Source organism: Clavelina lepadiformis, chromosome 5 (genome assembly GCF_947623445.1).
Source record: "Clavelina lepadiformis chromosome 5, kaClaLepa1.1, whole genome shotgun sequence".
NCBI lineage: Eukaryota > Metazoa > Chordata > Ascidiacea > Aplousobranchia > Clavelinidae > Clavelina > Clavelina lepadiformis.
Genome location: NC_135244.1, coordinates 2,038,411 through 2,056,281, shown reverse-complemented (window position 1 = coordinate 2,056,281; position 17,871 = coordinate 2,038,411). Strand labels below are relative to the sequence as shown.

General features: G+C 38.7%; 2 protein-coding genes across 7 annotated transcripts; one reads left to right on the top strand and one right to left on the bottom strand.

The window, feature by feature from the left end:
* The first annotated feature begins 190 nt into the window (after nt 1-190).
* On the top strand, nt 191-9,068 carry LOC143459165 (uncharacterized). 6 transcript variants are annotated; one of them, XM_076956189.1, is made up of 24 exons: nt 191-345; nt 529-624; nt 1,083-1,152; nt 1,643-1,770; nt 1,885-2,031; nt 2,300-2,434; nt 2,555-2,675; nt 2,791-2,923; nt 3,041-3,157; nt 3,261-3,490; nt 3,672-3,735; nt 3,827-4,061; nt 4,274-4,381; nt 4,635-4,783; nt 5,161-5,306; nt 5,431-5,595; nt 5,698-5,842; nt 6,002-6,577; nt 6,823-7,100; nt 7,189-7,357; nt 7,437-7,684; nt 7,873-8,076; nt 8,200-8,359; nt 8,465-9,068. In XM_076956189.1, the coding sequence occupies exons 2-24, from the start codon at nt 607-609 to the stop codon at nt 8,709-8,711; spliced, it is 3,993 nt and encodes a 1,330-aa protein (XP_076812304.1). In that variant the 5' UTR covers nt 191-345; nt 529-606; the 3' UTR covers nt 8,712-9,068. The 6 variants fall into 6 exon arrangements, with proteins under 6 accessions (XP_076812304.1, XP_076812298.1, XP_076812301.1 ...); XM_076956183.1 differs by having other exon boundaries at nt 192-345; nt 7,870-8,076; nt 8,465-9,066; XM_076956186.1 differs by having other exon boundaries at nt 264-282; nt 7,870-8,076; nt 8,465-9,067.
* Nucleotides 9,069-9,100: 32 nt separating this feature from the next.
* Nucleotides 9,101-16,133, bottom strand: LOC143459167 (U2 snRNP-associated SURP motif-containing protein-like). The gene is made up of 21 exons (XM_076956190.1): nt 15,746-16,133; nt 14,825-15,038; nt 14,624-14,748; nt 14,207-14,429; nt 13,937-14,079; nt 13,614-13,719; nt 13,310-13,524; nt 12,978-13,021; nt 12,593-12,697; nt 12,452-12,518; nt 11,955-12,166; nt 11,570-11,812; nt 11,250-11,463; nt 10,944-11,139; nt 10,659-10,831; nt 10,475-10,540; nt 10,295-10,405; nt 10,184-10,227; nt 9,735-9,829; nt 9,552-9,645; nt 9,101-9,481 (listed from the first exon to the last, which is right to left on the bottom strand). The coding sequence occupies exons 1-21, from the start codon at nt 15,749-15,751 to the stop codon at nt 9,355-9,357; spliced, it is 2,823 nt and encodes a 940-aa protein (XP_076812305.1). The 5' UTR covers nt 15,752-16,133; the 3' UTR covers nt 9,101-9,354.
* Nucleotides 16,134-17,871: the final 1,738 nt, after the last annotated feature.

Below are 17,871 nucleotides of genomic sequence, written 5' to 3'. Positions count from 1 at the left end.
TAATTGCTTAGCATTCATAAATCAACAGTCATATTTCCTGCATAGTTTTCAAAAATTCCCTGAGAGAATTTTGCCATTTGAAAGTTTTTGCATTAAACTTGGTCACAAAATGCCGACATTTCATGCATGATTTGTGTCAACCCTAAAATTTTCTAATTTTTCTTATCGATGGAGTGACTGATAATGCGTTGCTAACCAGGGGACGCTTTCGAGGATAAGACTTGTCTATCAAAAGTCAGAATGTAGGCCTAATAACTACGGGAAAATCGAAATATATTGCAAGTAGGCTTGGAGATGCTTAAATTAGCATATTATCCGAGTAATAAATATACTTTCTAAAATCAGGTAAGGTGCATATCTATAGTTTGTAATATACAACTAGGTCAGTGATTTTTGTAAGACATTTTCAGAACTTTCTTACCAGACCTGGTAACTCGTTACATTCTATTCTAGCAGTATTTGTTATGTCACTTACTGTGCCTATTGCCTGAAAACTTACCGCATCCTAATGCTGTGAACACTGTACAGGTTTCATTGGATGAAGATCCTATAAAGATGATTGTTGTTGGCTGAAGAAAGATCTGAACTAATTTTGAAAAAACCAGAATGAAGATTACAAACAAGGTAGGTTTGGCTGATTTCAGAAACTCGGTGGGCTATTTCATTTCGGCCGATGCTAATATCTTAAGTATTGGAAAATGAGGAATTACAGAATGTATTAAATTACGGTGCCGATGAAATTGGTTATCATTATGAATGATGTTGATGCGATATTTGGCATATATTAGTGGAAGCATAAACAAAGAAAAAAGTTTTTGATTTTTGAAAAAAGAAGTTTAATAAATTTTACAAAGCTGCTAAAATGTATTGCTTTATATATCCTAAAGTAGCTTATATTTGTCAGCACAATGTATTCTTGGTTTTACTTTTAACATTATAATGTAATTACGTTAAAGTCGGATATTTTGTAATCGCATCACTTTTTAACATTCTGTGATTTAGTCTTGGTATTTTCACTTGGTGTTTTGCCTTCTCTATATTTTTGTTGCGAGACATTTTCATGCTCAAGTTGTTTTTTTTAGATTCTATGTCACAGAGTTCGTGGAAACTTGTCCAAGGCAAAGTATCTGGACATATGTGGCTTAGGAATAGGTATGCACAACTTTACTGCATCCAATATCACACCAGCAATACCATGTTACCATACAGTATTGCAATACATTCTTTAAGAAAAACATCAACTCATCAACGTTTCACATTAAATTTCAACCAATAGAATTACTGATTTAATGTTAACAAATTTGACAAAGTCTTTGCGTAAAAAATAAAACTTTGGCACTTGAGGTTACTGTGATAGTTGCACACAAAGTGATGATGGGTGATGATCGAGGGAAGCTAGTAGCTCCTGGTATATAGTATAATATACTGGTGAATGATTTTTGGTGGTGTCCAAATTCTTTCATACTGTATTTTGTATCATTACCTCGGAAGTTTTCTACAAATGGTTACAAAGGGTTTCTTCAGGGTTACACCCACTTTTAAATTCTAAAAATTGCAGCCAGTATTACTCATATCTTTTATTTATTATCTTCGAAAGTAAAAATGTTTTTAATATTATATATACAAATATTTGCAACAAAAGGCGCGGTCGAAGGATTGGAAAGTTGTCCGATTCTAGAGAGCCTGGATATGAGCAGAAACTGTCTCGAAGAATTTGAGAACTTCGAATGTTGTAAAAATTTATGGAGAATTAATTTGGCAAACAATCAGGTTCTTGTCTGCTTCGTTCCATAATATTCAGCAATATAACAAGAAATAATGATTGCTGTATACATATTTAAAACTATAGTAGTTCACAAAAAGATAAAACACATGTGTTTGTAGATGAGATGCCTCACTGGATTTTCTCAATTCTTTGCCATTGGTACCTTGGACTTATCAAACAACTTCTTAACATGGAATGAACTTGCAAGGTTACGTCACATTCACATTCTTGATCTGCGCCTGCACGCAAATGAGGACCTTGAAAAAGTAAACTTCAAAAATATCTCTGAATATTCATTTAATTCCCTGTGTTATTCTTACTTGGAAAAAGAGCACAATTTTCGTTATAGTTTTGATAAATACTTGTTTCCTTTTTCTCTAGTTGGAAATTCCATAGTATGCATTAAAAAGTTGCCGTAGCTTTTATTGCAGTATTTTATTTTGTAGACCTATCTTCAAACAAAATTGTAATATATAATGGATGTTGGCCATTGATGCAGTGTTTGTAAAATGTGTCGCCCTTGCTTTGTTACAGGACACCTACTACAGATTGCATGTAATTGATTGCCTGCCTCTTGTGTGGATGTTGGATGGACGACTGATTACATCAGCAGAACGACTTCAAGTCAGCCAATTCTACCATGACTCAGCACTTTCAAATCGACCAGTTGTAAGTGATGTCATAATTAAACAATCACGTATGATAAGAACCGTTCTTGCTGACTGACTCCAACTGCTGCTTAAAAAAGAGGTTGCTTTTGAGCCTCATTATTTTTATTAAATTTCGCAGAGGCACAAATTGAATGATAAATCAATTCTCAACTCAAGGACAGAGCAGTGTGGCCACATTCATGGAATCCGTACATGTCACTTCACTGCAAATTTTCCAATAAATGAACCTCATAACAGCAGTAAGAAAAGTTATCTGTGCTAATTATTTATGTTAAATTTCTGTTGTTTTTTTTCTTCCAAAAAGATCTAATTGGAAATAACTTTTAGAAAATCTTGATAAGTTTATATTTGCAGATACAGACAAAAGACGATTAGAATTTCTTGCCGAGAATTTACAGGAAGACATCAAGATCAAAGAGCACTCATTCAAGCGCGCAGTTCGACGCTGCCTGAGTGAAAATGCTCTAAAGCAAATTTTACAACAACGGTCAGTTTTGAAGTTGCACAATAATTTTACATGAAACAGAATTCGTCAAATTCGTTACAATGTTACAAACAACATTCCGCAATCACTGGTTAAAACTTACAAGTAACTATTTTAAAGACATGAAGACAAAGAGAAGTGTAACATGCTTCTGCTACTTCTTGTTGCCTCACTTGAATTCAACTTGCCAGAGATGTTGATTGAACAGACGCTGGATGTGGCCAGCTTCAACCCCATGTGGGAAACGTTTCTAAAAGAACATAACTTCTTGTGATCCGTGACTTCTTGCTTATGACTTGTTTTAGCTTGTTGTTTAGATCTAAAAACATTTCTTTTCTAGGTTTAATGTTGACACCCGACAGCTGTTTACCCTTGACCCTGCCTCAAGAACAGAAGTGGTCAGTCTGCTGGTCAGCGCGTGCAAACTCGAGCGTGACGTCGAAAAACCGACGAGCAGTAACTTCACATCGGGTGGCCTCTATGACAGGTTGTATCTTTGCCTTTATCACTCCGTCCTGCACCTAGTGAGGAAAGTTAGCCGTGACCACAGGAAGAAGAACAGACTTTCAAGTAAGATATCTTACTATGTAGAAATATTATTATGGGATATTATTGTCATCAAAATCTTCATCTGCAATTAATTGTTGCATTTTTGTTGTGTTTCCAGTAAAATTACTGATGGTAAACAATTGCAACCAATATATTCATTCTTGGCCGCGGTTGTACCTTGAGTGCTTGTAACTTTTTTCAGGTTGGCACAAAATTCCAGATAAAAATCAGTTTAAACGACCACAAACAGCGCCAGCCAGTTACAGGTAAGCCCTTTGAATTCTCATTATTACATCACTATCAATAAAAATATTCCTACTTTGTTTCTTATTACATCGTTATCATTTGTTTTCTCAGACATTCCAGTGCAAGCAGATTTTATCTTTCACCGAAAGGGAGCAAACTGGAATGGAAGGCGCATCAAGGTCTCCTGGCATCAGAACTTGTTCTTCTCCTGAGTGTAGTCCCATCATTTTATCATCTAATCGCTCAGAGTAACAACAGCGTTTGTGACATCCTAAGGGTTGCCACCGGCGACAACAGACTTGCGCCCAAACTGGCCCAACTCTCGATGGAACTAGCTCTTCATGGGGTTGGTATTTGTGTTATTTTATGGAAAGTTTTTTCTCCTTTTTAAGTAGTTAGGTTGGTAAATTTTTGTGACTTATTGTAATAGCAATCAAATCAAAACAAGTAGTTGCTCCTGTCATGCACATTTTTAACTTCGTCTATTAACTAAACTAACCTTTGTATCTTTTAATGGTAATTTTTTGTAATTAAAAACAAACAGATATGATTAAACAGGGTGATGTTGACTTACTATATCGAGAAATCTGCAAAAGCGTGATCACCAGAATCGAACTTGCAGCAATCAATTCATCAAAGACGCGAGACTCCTTCATGGGAGCGGAAGTAAGAAATTTTTCTTCGAAATAGATTTCAATCGCACCCCAACATTTTGTTATTTAAAAAAATATATTTTTATATTTATTTTATAGTTATTTAAATAAGTTTTTTGCTTATTTAAAGAAATTACAGTAATTGACACATATCGAACTTCAATGATTACAAATTAAATGTATTTTTAGAAATTTCTTTAGAAACAAAGTTCTCCATCCAATTGGTTTCTGATTACTTTTTTAAACATCTGTTTTAATATTTTTAGTCGGATTCTGAATACCAGGCCCTGGAGGTCGGCCGAATAAGCTCAAATACGACACAAGCACGCTTCATTCTCAACACTTCATCTGCATATCCGAGAAGACCGAAATCGGCCATTCTCAGATCCGGGGAACATTTGACCTCAGGGCGAAGGTGATTTTGTCAAAACACATGCTCATGGTTGCGGAAATATTCATTATTCCGTCACTATTGCCGCAACCAATCAAAATATTATTGAAAATCGAAATTTAATTAATTAAGTTACATTGTTTTGACTAATATTTTATTGCAGCCCAATGTATTATCGCTCTTCCCAATTTCACACGTAACGAACTTTTAAACACTTAAACATTTTTCTATTTTCTTTTATTTATTTTTAAAGAATTTGTTTCACTTGTGATGTGACGAGCCTTTCTGCATAAGTCCTCAGTTTAGCCATTGCCTGGTAGGCTACTTCCTCTCTGCCTGAAATTTAATCCAAACTGCCACTGACTTAGTTTTTTTTATGACAACTTTTTTCATCACAACAGTCGTCAAATGTCTGCAATAACTACGAGCCGGCAGACTCAGCATATTGAGCTGGGCAGCAGAATTCTTCTCGGAGCGCAGAACAGCGCCAAAGTGATCGCCCTTCCTGAACCACACGTTGCTCTCGTGCAAATGGACGGAGTTCCAGGTTCGAAATGAAAGAGTTCTCAAAACTTAACTGAATATGATGATGTCTTTAAAATTGACTTGTAATGCGGCAAGTTATCACACAAAACGAATTAAATATAAATTAACTGTTAAATTTGCTTCAGCTGCTAATGGGTCAATAACTGTCCAAGTCAGAGACCTAGAGAAGCATTATTGTTATGTTGATGTCAGTAAGTTGGAATACGACCGACGAATCGGCAGCTGGAAGCCACAAGGAGCAGTTGGTGACAGGATAACTCTTCATTCAAAGAGCACCATTGACATTACTGGTCAGTTTGAAAACTTGGTTTCAGGATAGTCGTCCAATTTTTCCCTAATTTTCTTAGAAGTTTTTATGTTTGCATCTTTGATAAAAATGTTGTCTGTTTTAGACTCTTCCTCAGACGAAACATTGCAAACTACACCTTCAAATTACTCAACAGCAAGGCAGGCTATAGATTATACTCCGGACAGAATTTCAAAACCAAATGGCGCCGTGGCACTGGTGGCGATTCCATCCACTGCAAGTTCATTTAGGTCGGAACTTTGATCACAGTCGACTATCTCGATCATTCAGAGTAGCGTTTCATTTTATGCAAAGTCACTTTGTTTTGCACTCTGCGGTGTCATTTCTTTGTGGTTGTGATTGGCATGGAACTGTGTAGATAAAATGGTGTTTGTTTTGTCTCCACCTAGAAGTCCTCATGGCGAAAGAAAGAAGCGGGAAGTTTCTCCGCCAAGAACAGCTGGTTGTCCAACATCCGGATCAATCATGCTGATGACGGACGACACAAGTAACAATAAACTTTTCACTTCCCAAGATCAACTTCACCTGGTAGCGGAATCGAAGCCTCAGAGACCACTATCCGCTCTCTTCTGTGAGAAAATGGACCTTTCTCTGTCCAAAGCCGCTTTCCAAGCTGAAATGCTCTCTTCAGAATCACTTGACATGCGAGAAGCTGAGAAGGAGCCGGGACAACAAACTTTTCTCACCGAGAGCTTACGTCACGGAGATGACATGGTCATTGGGGAGGATGCATCTTACGGAGAGGGATTCCAACATCGTGTTTACCACGGAATTCCTTCGCATCTGTTTCATGATCAACATTACCAGAATGCCACTGTTTTGGGTGAGAGGTGGGACAAGCTGCATCCTAACTCACTAGATGGAGATATGGAGAGTTTAACCAGAGACATGGAAGTGGCAACAGAAAGTAAAAGAGAGGAAGATAAAAATCAACCACCAGACGAGCAGTTACCGGACATTGAAAGGTAAAAGATGCCTTAAAAATAGCAAGATATAAAATAGATTTTTGTCAAACAAATGTAAATCGACCATTGGTGTTAACAAGGGGAGGATTTTGGCGTTAAAACCATTCCCTTTCGTTGGCATTTTGTAAAAAAGTTCTGCAACTATCATGAAATGTGTGAAAGGACATTGCAGAACCCTTCCCATGAAAATTTCCTGCATGCGCCAAGATATAAACTTTGTGTGTTCTAAAACTATGTTGTTTTAGTTTATCACCGGATCAGCAAAACCGAGATGAAAGAGCTGTTGCTCAAGCGATTTATTCTTCTCCTCCTCTCGTGAGCATCCCAATGCCGAGCCTTGACACGGCAAGCATCGATGAGAATGATCCCAATCGAGGAGGAACCAACTGTGATGATGAATCTAACCCTGGTCTCCAGGTGAATGCTGGATCGGATGAGACTAAGGTGGAAACTGGAGCTCGTGATGTTGAAGTTGATGAGGAAGATGAGAGCACATTGGATATGGGCAATGATCTTCATAAAGGTTTACAACTTCCCCGTCCTAGAAAGATTTGTGCAAAAATATTCAGGCTGTTATAGTTAACCACGATCAATTTTTTTTCGTGATGTAGAATTTCAAAATCAACATGAATCAACTGAAGAGAAGCAAATAGTAGACAGTGCTGTTGAAAATGGTCAGGAAAGTGATGGAAAGACTTTAGAAAATTTGCAGGCTGAACATAACGTTCGGCGCAGAGTGCAAAGTGCCCGAATACCAAAGCATATTAAACCCGAAGAAGAGTAAGAACGTCTTTAAACAGCACTCTTCAAGGCGAAAGGGGAAAACTTTTTCATTTTGTCAATTTAAAATATTTTCAAGGAAATCGCGGCCACTGAGTGCGGTTGTGCGCAGGCAAAAACACGTCATGTTTCATGAAGGTGTGGACGAGCGGGACGATTCCCGGCCGGGGAGTGCGTCATCTTTCCAACTTCGAAGAACGGAAGCGTGGAGGTCATCCGCTTCTTCGGGATCAGTTGGATTTGTGGACATCGTCAATGATCCGGATGAAATGACTCCTCATGTAGGATTTGTTGTCGATAAGAAAACAACTAAAAGTAAAATGAAAGGTATAACATAAAAATCTTATACCACGCGTGATTTTCATTTCTCATAACGCGCTGTTCCGGCAAGATTAAATCTATCTGAGTCCGAGTAGCCGGAAAGTTCAAGGACCATTGTACATAAATATGGAAAACCTTTAAGGTGGAGAAACTTTATCTACGATCAGAAGACTTAATAAAATAATTTTCAGCAGTGAAGTTTAGGCGGGGTATGAGGCGGCCCCCACCACAGAGACCCACTTCACCTGACCAACTTTCCATTGATCTTAAACGTTCTGTGTCGCCTCTTTTTCCAACTTCTCCGCTGATTTCCAATAGGAAACTCGATGTGGATAAAATCAACTCAAGTCGGAAAAATGTCACGTCTCCGGATACAGCTAGGAGTCGCGTTTTGAAAGGTACAACTCCACTTCCAGAATGGCTGTGTTTCTGGTTGACATGACATCAACTTTCTCCAGCAAACATATCATCCAGTCTAGCAAGACGTATGGTTTGTTGATTATTGCGTCTTGCATGTATAGGAAGTACTCATCTTGCAAGTAATTGGCTGGCTGACGGACGGAATATTCACCAGGAAAATTTTGAGTCCCGACAATTAATTACCTCCCCCAGGTTGCCTGGTTACTTGGAAGGGGTCAGTCTCTTGCCACAAAAAGTGAGCAAGCCACAAACGCCGAAAAGGTTAGTTGTGGTCATTTTGTTTGAGTTGATGATCAGGTGTGTAAAGGTTACCCAAACAGTAACTATAACAACCAAACGTATGACGTGCCATTATCTCTCTCCTAGCGTGACTCCTGCCAGTGTTGTGGCGCTTCATAACTTGCCATCGCGTCCAGTGAAGCCATTTTCTCGCCTCCCACACACTTGCTATAGGAGAAGCCACGAGACGGGGCAAAATGTCCAGGCGTCTTCCCTTGGAGGATCGCTGGTGTGGAATCGGCCACGATTTTCAACGCTTGATCAAGTGAAACAGTTGTCAGGGAAACTCCACTCGCGTCAGGGCGTCCAATCTCCGTCAACAAAACGACTCTAACGTTTTGCAAAATTGCTTCGAGATAAGATCTAGCACTATTGTAGCCTATTCTTCTCTCAAAACATTTAAGCTTTGACATGATGCGATTTAGTCAAAAGTAGTTCCTCATGTTTTTGTTGTTTACCTTAATATTGTTTGTTTAAGCACGTCAGGTGTGTTACGAATTTCAGCACAATTTGACCTGATACAAAGTATTGCTTTTTTACATTTCATGTTCATTCCTCATGCGGTTGCTTTCAATACTGTGATTTATCATCCACTGTGATGCCAAAGTGTTCAACGAAAATGTTTCCATTTGTGCTGTGTTGTAATGTTTCATCATGGGTGATTGTGCTACTTGTATGAGAGGTCATAAATACAAAGAAATTTTATAATCATGAAAACTAAAATTAACAGGAGCGACTTTTATTTACAAATCGTTGGCAGACCAAAGTGCATACGCTGTGCATGCAACAATTAGAACTCATTGATTATTATAGCCTATATTAACCACTTCCAATTATATCGAATCATCGTTGGAGTTGGAGTGATCGTTTTCAGATAGTCTTTATCTTTTTCAACAGCCGGTCGTGGGTACTTGTCATTATTTGACAATCAACTTATATTCGATAAACAACTCTCGAGTTCGGGTATTGCCCAGAGATTAATGCCTGCTTTTCCTTTTCTTCTTTCGTTCTCGCGATCGGGAACGTTTAGAACGCTTCGGACTCCTGGAGGAGTGCTTCCTTTCGTGAGGCGATCTACGGCTGTGTCTTTCCCGCGAACGCGATCTGCAACATCAAAGAAAATCGCTCAAGATCTAGCAAAGATCGATTCTTCCAGTGCGAAGGATTTGTTTACCTCGATCTTCCTCGTGACTTTTTCTTCTTTGATGAATGTCCGCGGTATCTTCTCGTTGAATCACTCGAATCATCGGACTCATAAGCAACTAAACCTAAATAAGCGAGAGATTACCACAACTCGGCATTGTAATAGCCGATATCTTGTGAACCAGGTTTCAAACCAGGCTTCAAGGTTCCAAACCTCCACTGTCCCGAGCTTTCTTCCGTCGTTTCTTTCGAGAAGATTCCCCTCCTGAGCTTGATTGATCACTGCTGGTGTCCTGCACTCTGTAAATGCTACCAGCAAGAGTAATGCAGAGTTAGATTTATAGAATCCATAGATCGTAGACTTGTTGGTCTTGGCAGAATTTGAAGCGGCTCTCAGTGTGTTGACAGGACCCAAAAATCTCAGTTTACTTACAAATGATTTGAGTAATCAACAGCAAAAGTCCGGCATTCTTAATTTACCGGTAGATGAAGTTTAATTTATTAACTTAAATGCTGAATTGAAAGACTTGGCTGGGGAATAACTGGCACACAATGCCATGGAAAACAGGGTCCAAATTATTCCTAACCCCATAACTTTCTTCTAGAAACCCGACACATTTCACTAAACCGAGCAAACTACATAAAACTAGTATAAAATCTCACCTCCTCTTCTTGTCTGATCTCTCCCGCTCTTCCTTTTCCCGCTCCTTGATCATGAGTAAAGTTGTCATCCAACAAGAAATTAAACTCCACAAAAAACGGAGATACACTTACCCTTTCCAAGAGTTTTTGACGATACTGCTCAACCTGATTCGAAATCGAAGAACCTGATTTGTACTCGCGCTGTCCTGACTCCAACTCATCCTGAAACCGCATCACTTTCAACTGTAATAAAAGAGGTAAGTTTGGAAGTGTAACGAGTGAACTTCGTATCGGCTTTAAATTAATACACACCTCAATTTCTCGGAGACGTGTGCGTTTTGCCTTGTTCAATTTCAAGTCTTCTTTGCTACTGGAACCCTGATGAGATTCAGGAAAATATTTCTGTATATTATTCAAGTTAAAAGACGATAAAATTTTGACTAAACTTCTAAAATTAGTTTTCAACACTTAATCAGAAAGTTATCCTCGTCCTTACATATTCATTGATGCTGTCTTCATCCAGAACTTCACCGTCTAAATTTTCCTTCTCCAGCTGATCCCACTTGGATGTTGTCATCGCTTGTGCTTCCACATCTTCGGGATCGACCGTCTCCCATTTTGATGTCACGAAACGAGGCTGTTCTGCCGCTGGAGCTTTTATCTCTTCCACTTCAAAACGCAACAAAGTTACCAAATACAACAACCATACAACCAAAATTGAACACTGGTAACTCGTATTAAAGTCTTAACGTAACAACATCTTGTATCTTTGGTTACTTACATGGCACACCATCTAGTGGTTCGCCATCGAGTGGCATGCCATCTATTGGTTCTCCATCTAGTGGATCGCCATCTAATTCGTTGTCGTTGGATGACATGGTGTCTATTGGCACACCTTCAAGCCCACCACCAGCTGGTTCCAACGGTTCACCATCCAGTACAGAAGTGGCAGAGTCACTTGCTTTGTTCAATCCCATCTGTTCATGGGAGTTTAGGAGTTACAGAGATGTACTCAGGTAAAATGAAAGCAGTCGGAATGTCAGCATTATGACGGCACAATAAAGCAATGTTTGATGTAATATTGCACCTCTTCCTGTTTATTTGTCGTTTTCCCTCCAACCAGGCCGAGGAAAATATTTTGTAAATGGATAAGCAACTTGTCAGGATAAATCGCCCAGTCGTCCCACGCTCGGAAACAAGTCAGAACTTTTTGTTTAAACTGCTCAGCTCGCAAACGACTGCTAATCGCCTGATGGCAAACATGAAGATCGCGCATCACTTGATCTAGTCTTGACTCAAAACTGTTAAAAGAATCAGATCTTGTGAGAAAAGGGGCAACCAAAAACGAACCTTTCAAACTGACAAAAACCTGCCATGTTTTTAAACAAAATTTATACAGGAACTCACTGAGTCCTGAAAAACGAAGCATTGGCAACTTTGGCAGATGCGTTGTGTAGAATATCGGAAATAAGATAAAGTCTTGCAATTTTCTTTGAAAGCGGAGTCTCAAGGATGGACAAACTCTCAGCAATGCATTCCACTATTTCCTCGGCACAGTCAGCATGGTCGAGGCAGAAGGCCATCGCTTCACCAATGGCGTACTGACGAGGTAGAAGGCTTCGTAGAATATCCTCAAGGCTGTCTCGTTCACTGATGATGGCAAAATTTTTTAGAAGTGAAACAAAGCAGGCTAAACGTTATAACCCAAGTGTAAACTATATAACCTACTTTAACACATCTCATGTTCACATAAAGGTTTCATGAAGCTTGATTCATCACACCACAAACTTACTCTTCTTTCATTTCTCCCTTGGGCTTATCGGGATCGACAATTTTGTCTGACTCTGGCTTCACATTTGCTGACGTTTCTGCCATCGGCAGTTCGTCTTCGGAGTCCGTTTCTTCCATTCCTCCTGAGTAGGGATTTATCACTGGTGGGCGCCATAGGGAACCATTTTTAAACATTCGAAAGTCATTCTGCCGATAGTTTGTTGGATTCTCCCCCTGGAAAAAAAAAATTAATCATAACTTAACACAGATGGCTAAACAAAAAACCAACAAAGGCTTTCAACATGGAGCAAAAGCTGGCTCACTCAAAAGAGAAAGAACTCATTACACGACTTTAAAGCTATGAAGGGGCAAAAAAATTGCAATCACTAAATGTTCACTGTGCTTTTGTTAAGCTATTCAAAGTGAAGAGAAGTTGAGATACTGAGCTTTTACTCTTTGTAAATGATCTCAGATCACAGTGCAACTGATGTGAGAATCTAACATGCAACATCACCGAACCTGAAGTGTAGAATACAATCGCCATCTGTAATAGACATGCGCTGGACTCTTGTTATCGAACAGGAATCTACAAAAAATAAAATCGATAAAACAGAAGCAAAAATCAAAAAGTCAACTCACGGAAAAAATTGAGAATAATACCTGAACATCGGGTTATTTAATTCTCGGTTCATTATCATAGCCTCGAACATTGGCCCCTCACGAACCACAAATTCAATCATTCGATGTATCAAGCATAATAGGTTCCTGTAAGTTAAGCCGGGGTTAACAGAAAAACTGGGGCTGCTAGGACCTCATCAGATTAACGACATTTAGTATTAGTTTGCTGTTTTGAGGATGGGGTGAATTTATAAGGGGCGGTAACTAAAACTCCCAAAACTGACCCACACTGAGTGTTATTTGCAGGGAGGAGACTTTTAGCAATACTTACCGGGGCCAGTAAACTAAAATAACCTGTTCTACAAGATAGTTTTATACATGTAGAGAGCCTATAACAGATAAAGACAACTGTCTCCCTTTGTGATACCTTTCGGTTGGAACAACTACCCGAATGATGGAATTTTTCATAGTCTGTTTGTTGTGCAGGCGATAGATGGTTGGCACGGCAACATCAAACGTAGATTGAAACATAATTTAAAATTAGGCCAGTTGATAAGATGCAATAACAACACAAATGCCAAATTATGTTACTTATATTGCCAGGCGTTTACAAATCTATGAATGGTGTTCAAAGCATTATTAAGAGATAATATTACACACATTGTTGGACTATCATTGCACAAATTATCATGGTTTAATACTTTAATCTACCAATCGCTAGCTAATAACTAAAGCTTCAAATGACAATTATTGGCTTACATCTTCAAAATCCTTCTGGTCAATAAAGTCAGGTGGAACCCCTGGACCTTTTGGTTTTTTAGTCGGGTCGAATGGTTGCATATTAAAAGGAAGTCCAGATGGTGGGGGAGGCATTGTCCGCTCGAGAAGAGATGGAGGAACATAGACTGGATGAGGAGGAACTGGAACCGTTTTTCCCCAACCTAGCTTCATCTCATAGCTCATAACATCTCGACCTGATCAAAACATTCGGTCGTGAAAACCTTGGAAGAGAGAAACTGTTATACGAGAGAAGCAGATGACAAGCTTCAAAGAAGATGAGCACCTTGCAAATGTCGAAGTGCACGATCGGCATCTTTTCGTGTCATGAAAGCGACAAAAGCGCAATTCCTCTCTCGGGCTCTTTCCTCTTCTGTCCTTGGCCACATAACCTGCAAGTAACAAGAAGTTTGAAACAAATGTTATGCCCATGGCTATGACAGTATGGGATGCCAGTGCATTAATTTCAGCTTCAAAAGTCAGCAGAAGTAATTTCAGACATTTAGCATTAATGATACAAAGCAAGCACATTAAACAAAAAACTGTTTTCTGCGAGCGTAACACAAATAATAACCAACATTTTAAAAATAATATTGATAGTGTTGACACCTTTACACTGGCCAAGGGGCCGTACTTTCCAAAGAGCTCACAAAGCTGCTGCTCATCCATTTTTGGGTTAACATTTCCTAAGAACAAATTTGTCGTCATGGGGTCGCCGTTTTCGTGGGATCTAGCAACAAGGTCGTCTAGCACTGTTTTGGGTAAAACAGAGATCGATAAAATTTAATAATTTTCGATTCTTGAAAACATCAACAAAATACTGCAGTGCTAGTCAGCGGGAAACGTAAAACAAAGTCACGAAAAAAGAGACTGGCTTACATGAGATATCATCGGCTACTTTGGCGATCAATCTCTCATCAGGAGCCTCAAATCTCGATGCTCGACCAGACCTTAAGCTTCCTCCTCCATCTGTCCTCGCTGGTGATGGCAGGAGACCTGGTCGTGAATGTTTGTCGGAATGCCGTTGCTCTCGTTCTAACTGCATCACTTTTAACTCTTCTTTAAACAACTCCAAGTTGCTTTTCTTCTTGTCTTCCTTTTTCTGCAAAATGAAAAATAAAAACTGAAAAGTTAAACTGTAAATTACTTCACAATTCTGGTTTATTTTAAAAATTACTTACAAATGGGCACAAAAATGCAAATAAAACACAACCAGCACACATTAAAAAAAACATGAAATTTTTCATTTAATTGAACAAATTTTAAACAAGCAGAAGGAATTGCACAAAAACTTACTTTCAAGGTTGGTCTATCAGGTTTGGAAGGTTTAGCTGCAAATGGAGAACTAATCGCTGGTTTTGATGTCTCGGGTTCATTGAAACGTGATTTTGGTTTGTAAAGTTTTCCTTTCTTTGTATCACCTGTTAAAAAAAGACAAAAGTTTATTATTTTCAAAAATACAGAGTGTTAATGCAGACAGAATTTTGAAATATTTACTTTTCACATCTGGGTTAATAACATCTCCTCGAACAAATGTTTTAACGTTTGATTTTCCTCCTTCAAAAGTTGCAACAAAATCTTTGTAAACTTCTGCGGTTTTCTCTTGTTCTTGTTTCTTCTTTAAATCTTCTTTATCACGTTTTGTCAAAACATTTTTGGTTAAGTTCATTCGTCCGATGCTGAATGCTTTAAGCTTGCTCTCTGATATGGACTATAAATGCAAAAGAATCAAATCAACCAGGGAAAAACAGACTTTTTTACTTTACACTTTTACATAGAAACGTTGGAAAATTTTTAGCGTTAGGATTATCACAATAAAGCCATAATTTTATTCATCTTAGTATAAAAATTTTGTTTTACCACTTTAGTTAGATTGAAAAATGCACTGACACTTCATTTATTTTAAACTGGCGTTCAAACAAACAAATTTGTTTATTACAAATCACAAGAATGCGGAAAAGTTTGGCACGCACGTTATTGGGTCTCATACATTTGTGATTGCATGTGCCACAGGTTATAATACAAGCAGTACATAAAGACCACGAATTTATTTAGTAGACCTTTTTGGAGTTTCAAACTAGCTATAAAATCTTTTTCTCTTTTAACAGTTAAGTCTTTTCTAAAACGTTTATTTAGTTGTTTTATGTATTACAAAAACATTATATACATGCCGACATGTTAACATAAGTTACTGCAATAATTTTAAATGTCTTGTTCTGTGCGCCAAGTGCCAATTTCCTGGCACAGAATTGCCCTACCAGGCTGTTCTATACCATAAATATTATGTTGGCGAGGCACAAATAATTTTTGGTGTATTTATCTGGCGTACTGAAAGCAAATTATCCAGTAGGGCTCTAGCCTCAAAAATGGAATGAAAGGTCTTAATAATATTCTAGTAATACAAAAAACAAAACCAACCTTCATTGCTGCAACTCAAAACTCTCCGCAAGGAATGAATGCTATCAACAAAACTTGATTCAACAACAACTTCAATGGTCTCTCAACTGCATAAGTTTGTACGGGAAGTAATCGCATGTGATTTTGCTTTCAAATGTCAATCTAATGCCTAAGATAGTATTGGTGGGCGATGACCGTTAAGAACCTACAGAACGCTGGTTGACTGTTGCACGGTTGCACCTTATAGGCGTAAATCGTTAAACAACAAAAAATAACAAGCTCGTACTTATAAAATATTTTAAAAATAATAATTAATTAAAGAAAAAAAGTTCATTTATCTTTCAATGAAAGATCTAGCTTAAACCACAAAGTTCTGAACAATAGCCTATGCCTAGCAAAATCTAGACGGCCTCTCCACTCCATTTTTTTTTTCAGTGCTGCGTGTGCGGTTATGCGCTAAAAGCATAGATATCTTTTATATATAAACGCTAGAAGGGCTATGGCTGTTCATAGGAACGTTGAGGTGTAAGTATTGTTTTAGATACGGTAGTTTCATTCGTTTTTATGTTTTTGCGCAACTGAAGGCTCCAATATCATGTCCTCATCCTGGCCACAGGAACGGAATCTTGATCTCTGGGATAGTGTTTTATTAGGTGGGTTTTTATTCTTACCATCCAACGTGTACTATAACAAATCCTAATCATGCCCTCGACTTTTCCACAATGTATTGTTTTTCATGGAAATATCTATAATTGTGTGTTTTCTGGTTTGCTTTAGCTTCGTTTAATTTCAGAATAAACGCTTTTTGAGTTTGGTGGCCGTGCTAACTTTCAATTATTGTTTACTTCCATTTACTCTAATTTACATATTGCACGTTTTGAGCCCTCAGGGCTTCGGCGCTTTGTCAAGTTCTGGGGTTGTTGTGATTTGGTTTATTAAAAGTTCTTAAAACATTGTTAAAGCACGTTTAATAAAAGAGAAAAAAAATGATCGTATAAACAGGGGACAACAAAAAAACTAAATACGAGTACTTCATATGTTCGGAATAGACGCAAAGTATAATAAGGCAATGCATTTCGTAAGTTTGAACTGGGATTCGTTCTAGAACAGGAAACACATAAAGGTTACAATCTTTAATTTACAGTGACATTAAGGTGTTCGGTATTAGGTTCGTAGGTCATTTCACATCCTTCGCACTGGAACGACTTAAGTCTGTTGTTGATTCGTATTATGGAGAATGAGGTACAGGCACATCGCATAAAGGCTGCCGTACAACCTTTACAGTAGCTCGGTTCTTTAAAATTCGGAATTGTTCTTGATGAGCTCTTGTTTCTCCGAATTCGGTTGAGCTGTCCGCATGAGCAGGGGATCAAGCGTGTTAGGTTAGCTGGAAAAGGGGAAGCATCGTATGGAATTTGTCCGTCCATAAATCCCCGTGCTTCGGGGTCTACTTGTTGTTCGTCTGAGTCTCCGCTTATGTTCTTTCTTTTGTTTCCTCGGCTCTCACTTTGGTCTCGCTCCAAGGGTCGTTCCGAGGATCGCTCATCGGGGTCCAGCGTCGGGCTTTCTTCCAGTGGGGGCTCCGCTCCCGTTCGGCTTTTCTCCGTATCCTTGTTGCTCTTTCCTCGTAGTAGTTCGATTGTTCCTGCCAAGGCAGAAAACACTTTTTTACTTTCGCTGGGGGGTGGTGCTGATCCCTCCCCGTCCGCTTCTACAGTCTGAGCGGTCGTCATCGGGATATCTCGTTCGTCCGCACTGTTGTTGCCTACTAGCATTCTCTTTGGGCATTCCTTGAATTTATGTCCTTGTTCTGTGCAGAAAGAGCATGTTTGAATTTGTCCTTTATAGCTTACCGCACATCTGATTTTGCCCAGGTACAGATACGATGGGAGTTGGTGTCGTTCCATCGTTTCCTTGTTCACTTTATAGATCCTTCTTCCATCTTTGATGCCGTATTTATCGACGCCCAAATGTGCTGGGCCTTGAATCTCAAATTCTGCGAGGATTTCATCGATGTGTTTCTGTGGGTAGTCGATAGGTACCCATCGGATCGTGAGGTCTACTCTCTCATCTCCGTGTGCGATGGCAGACTTTACTTCCAGTCTCTTTCGTATTAGGTCTGCAAGTTTCATTGCATTGTTCTTTTT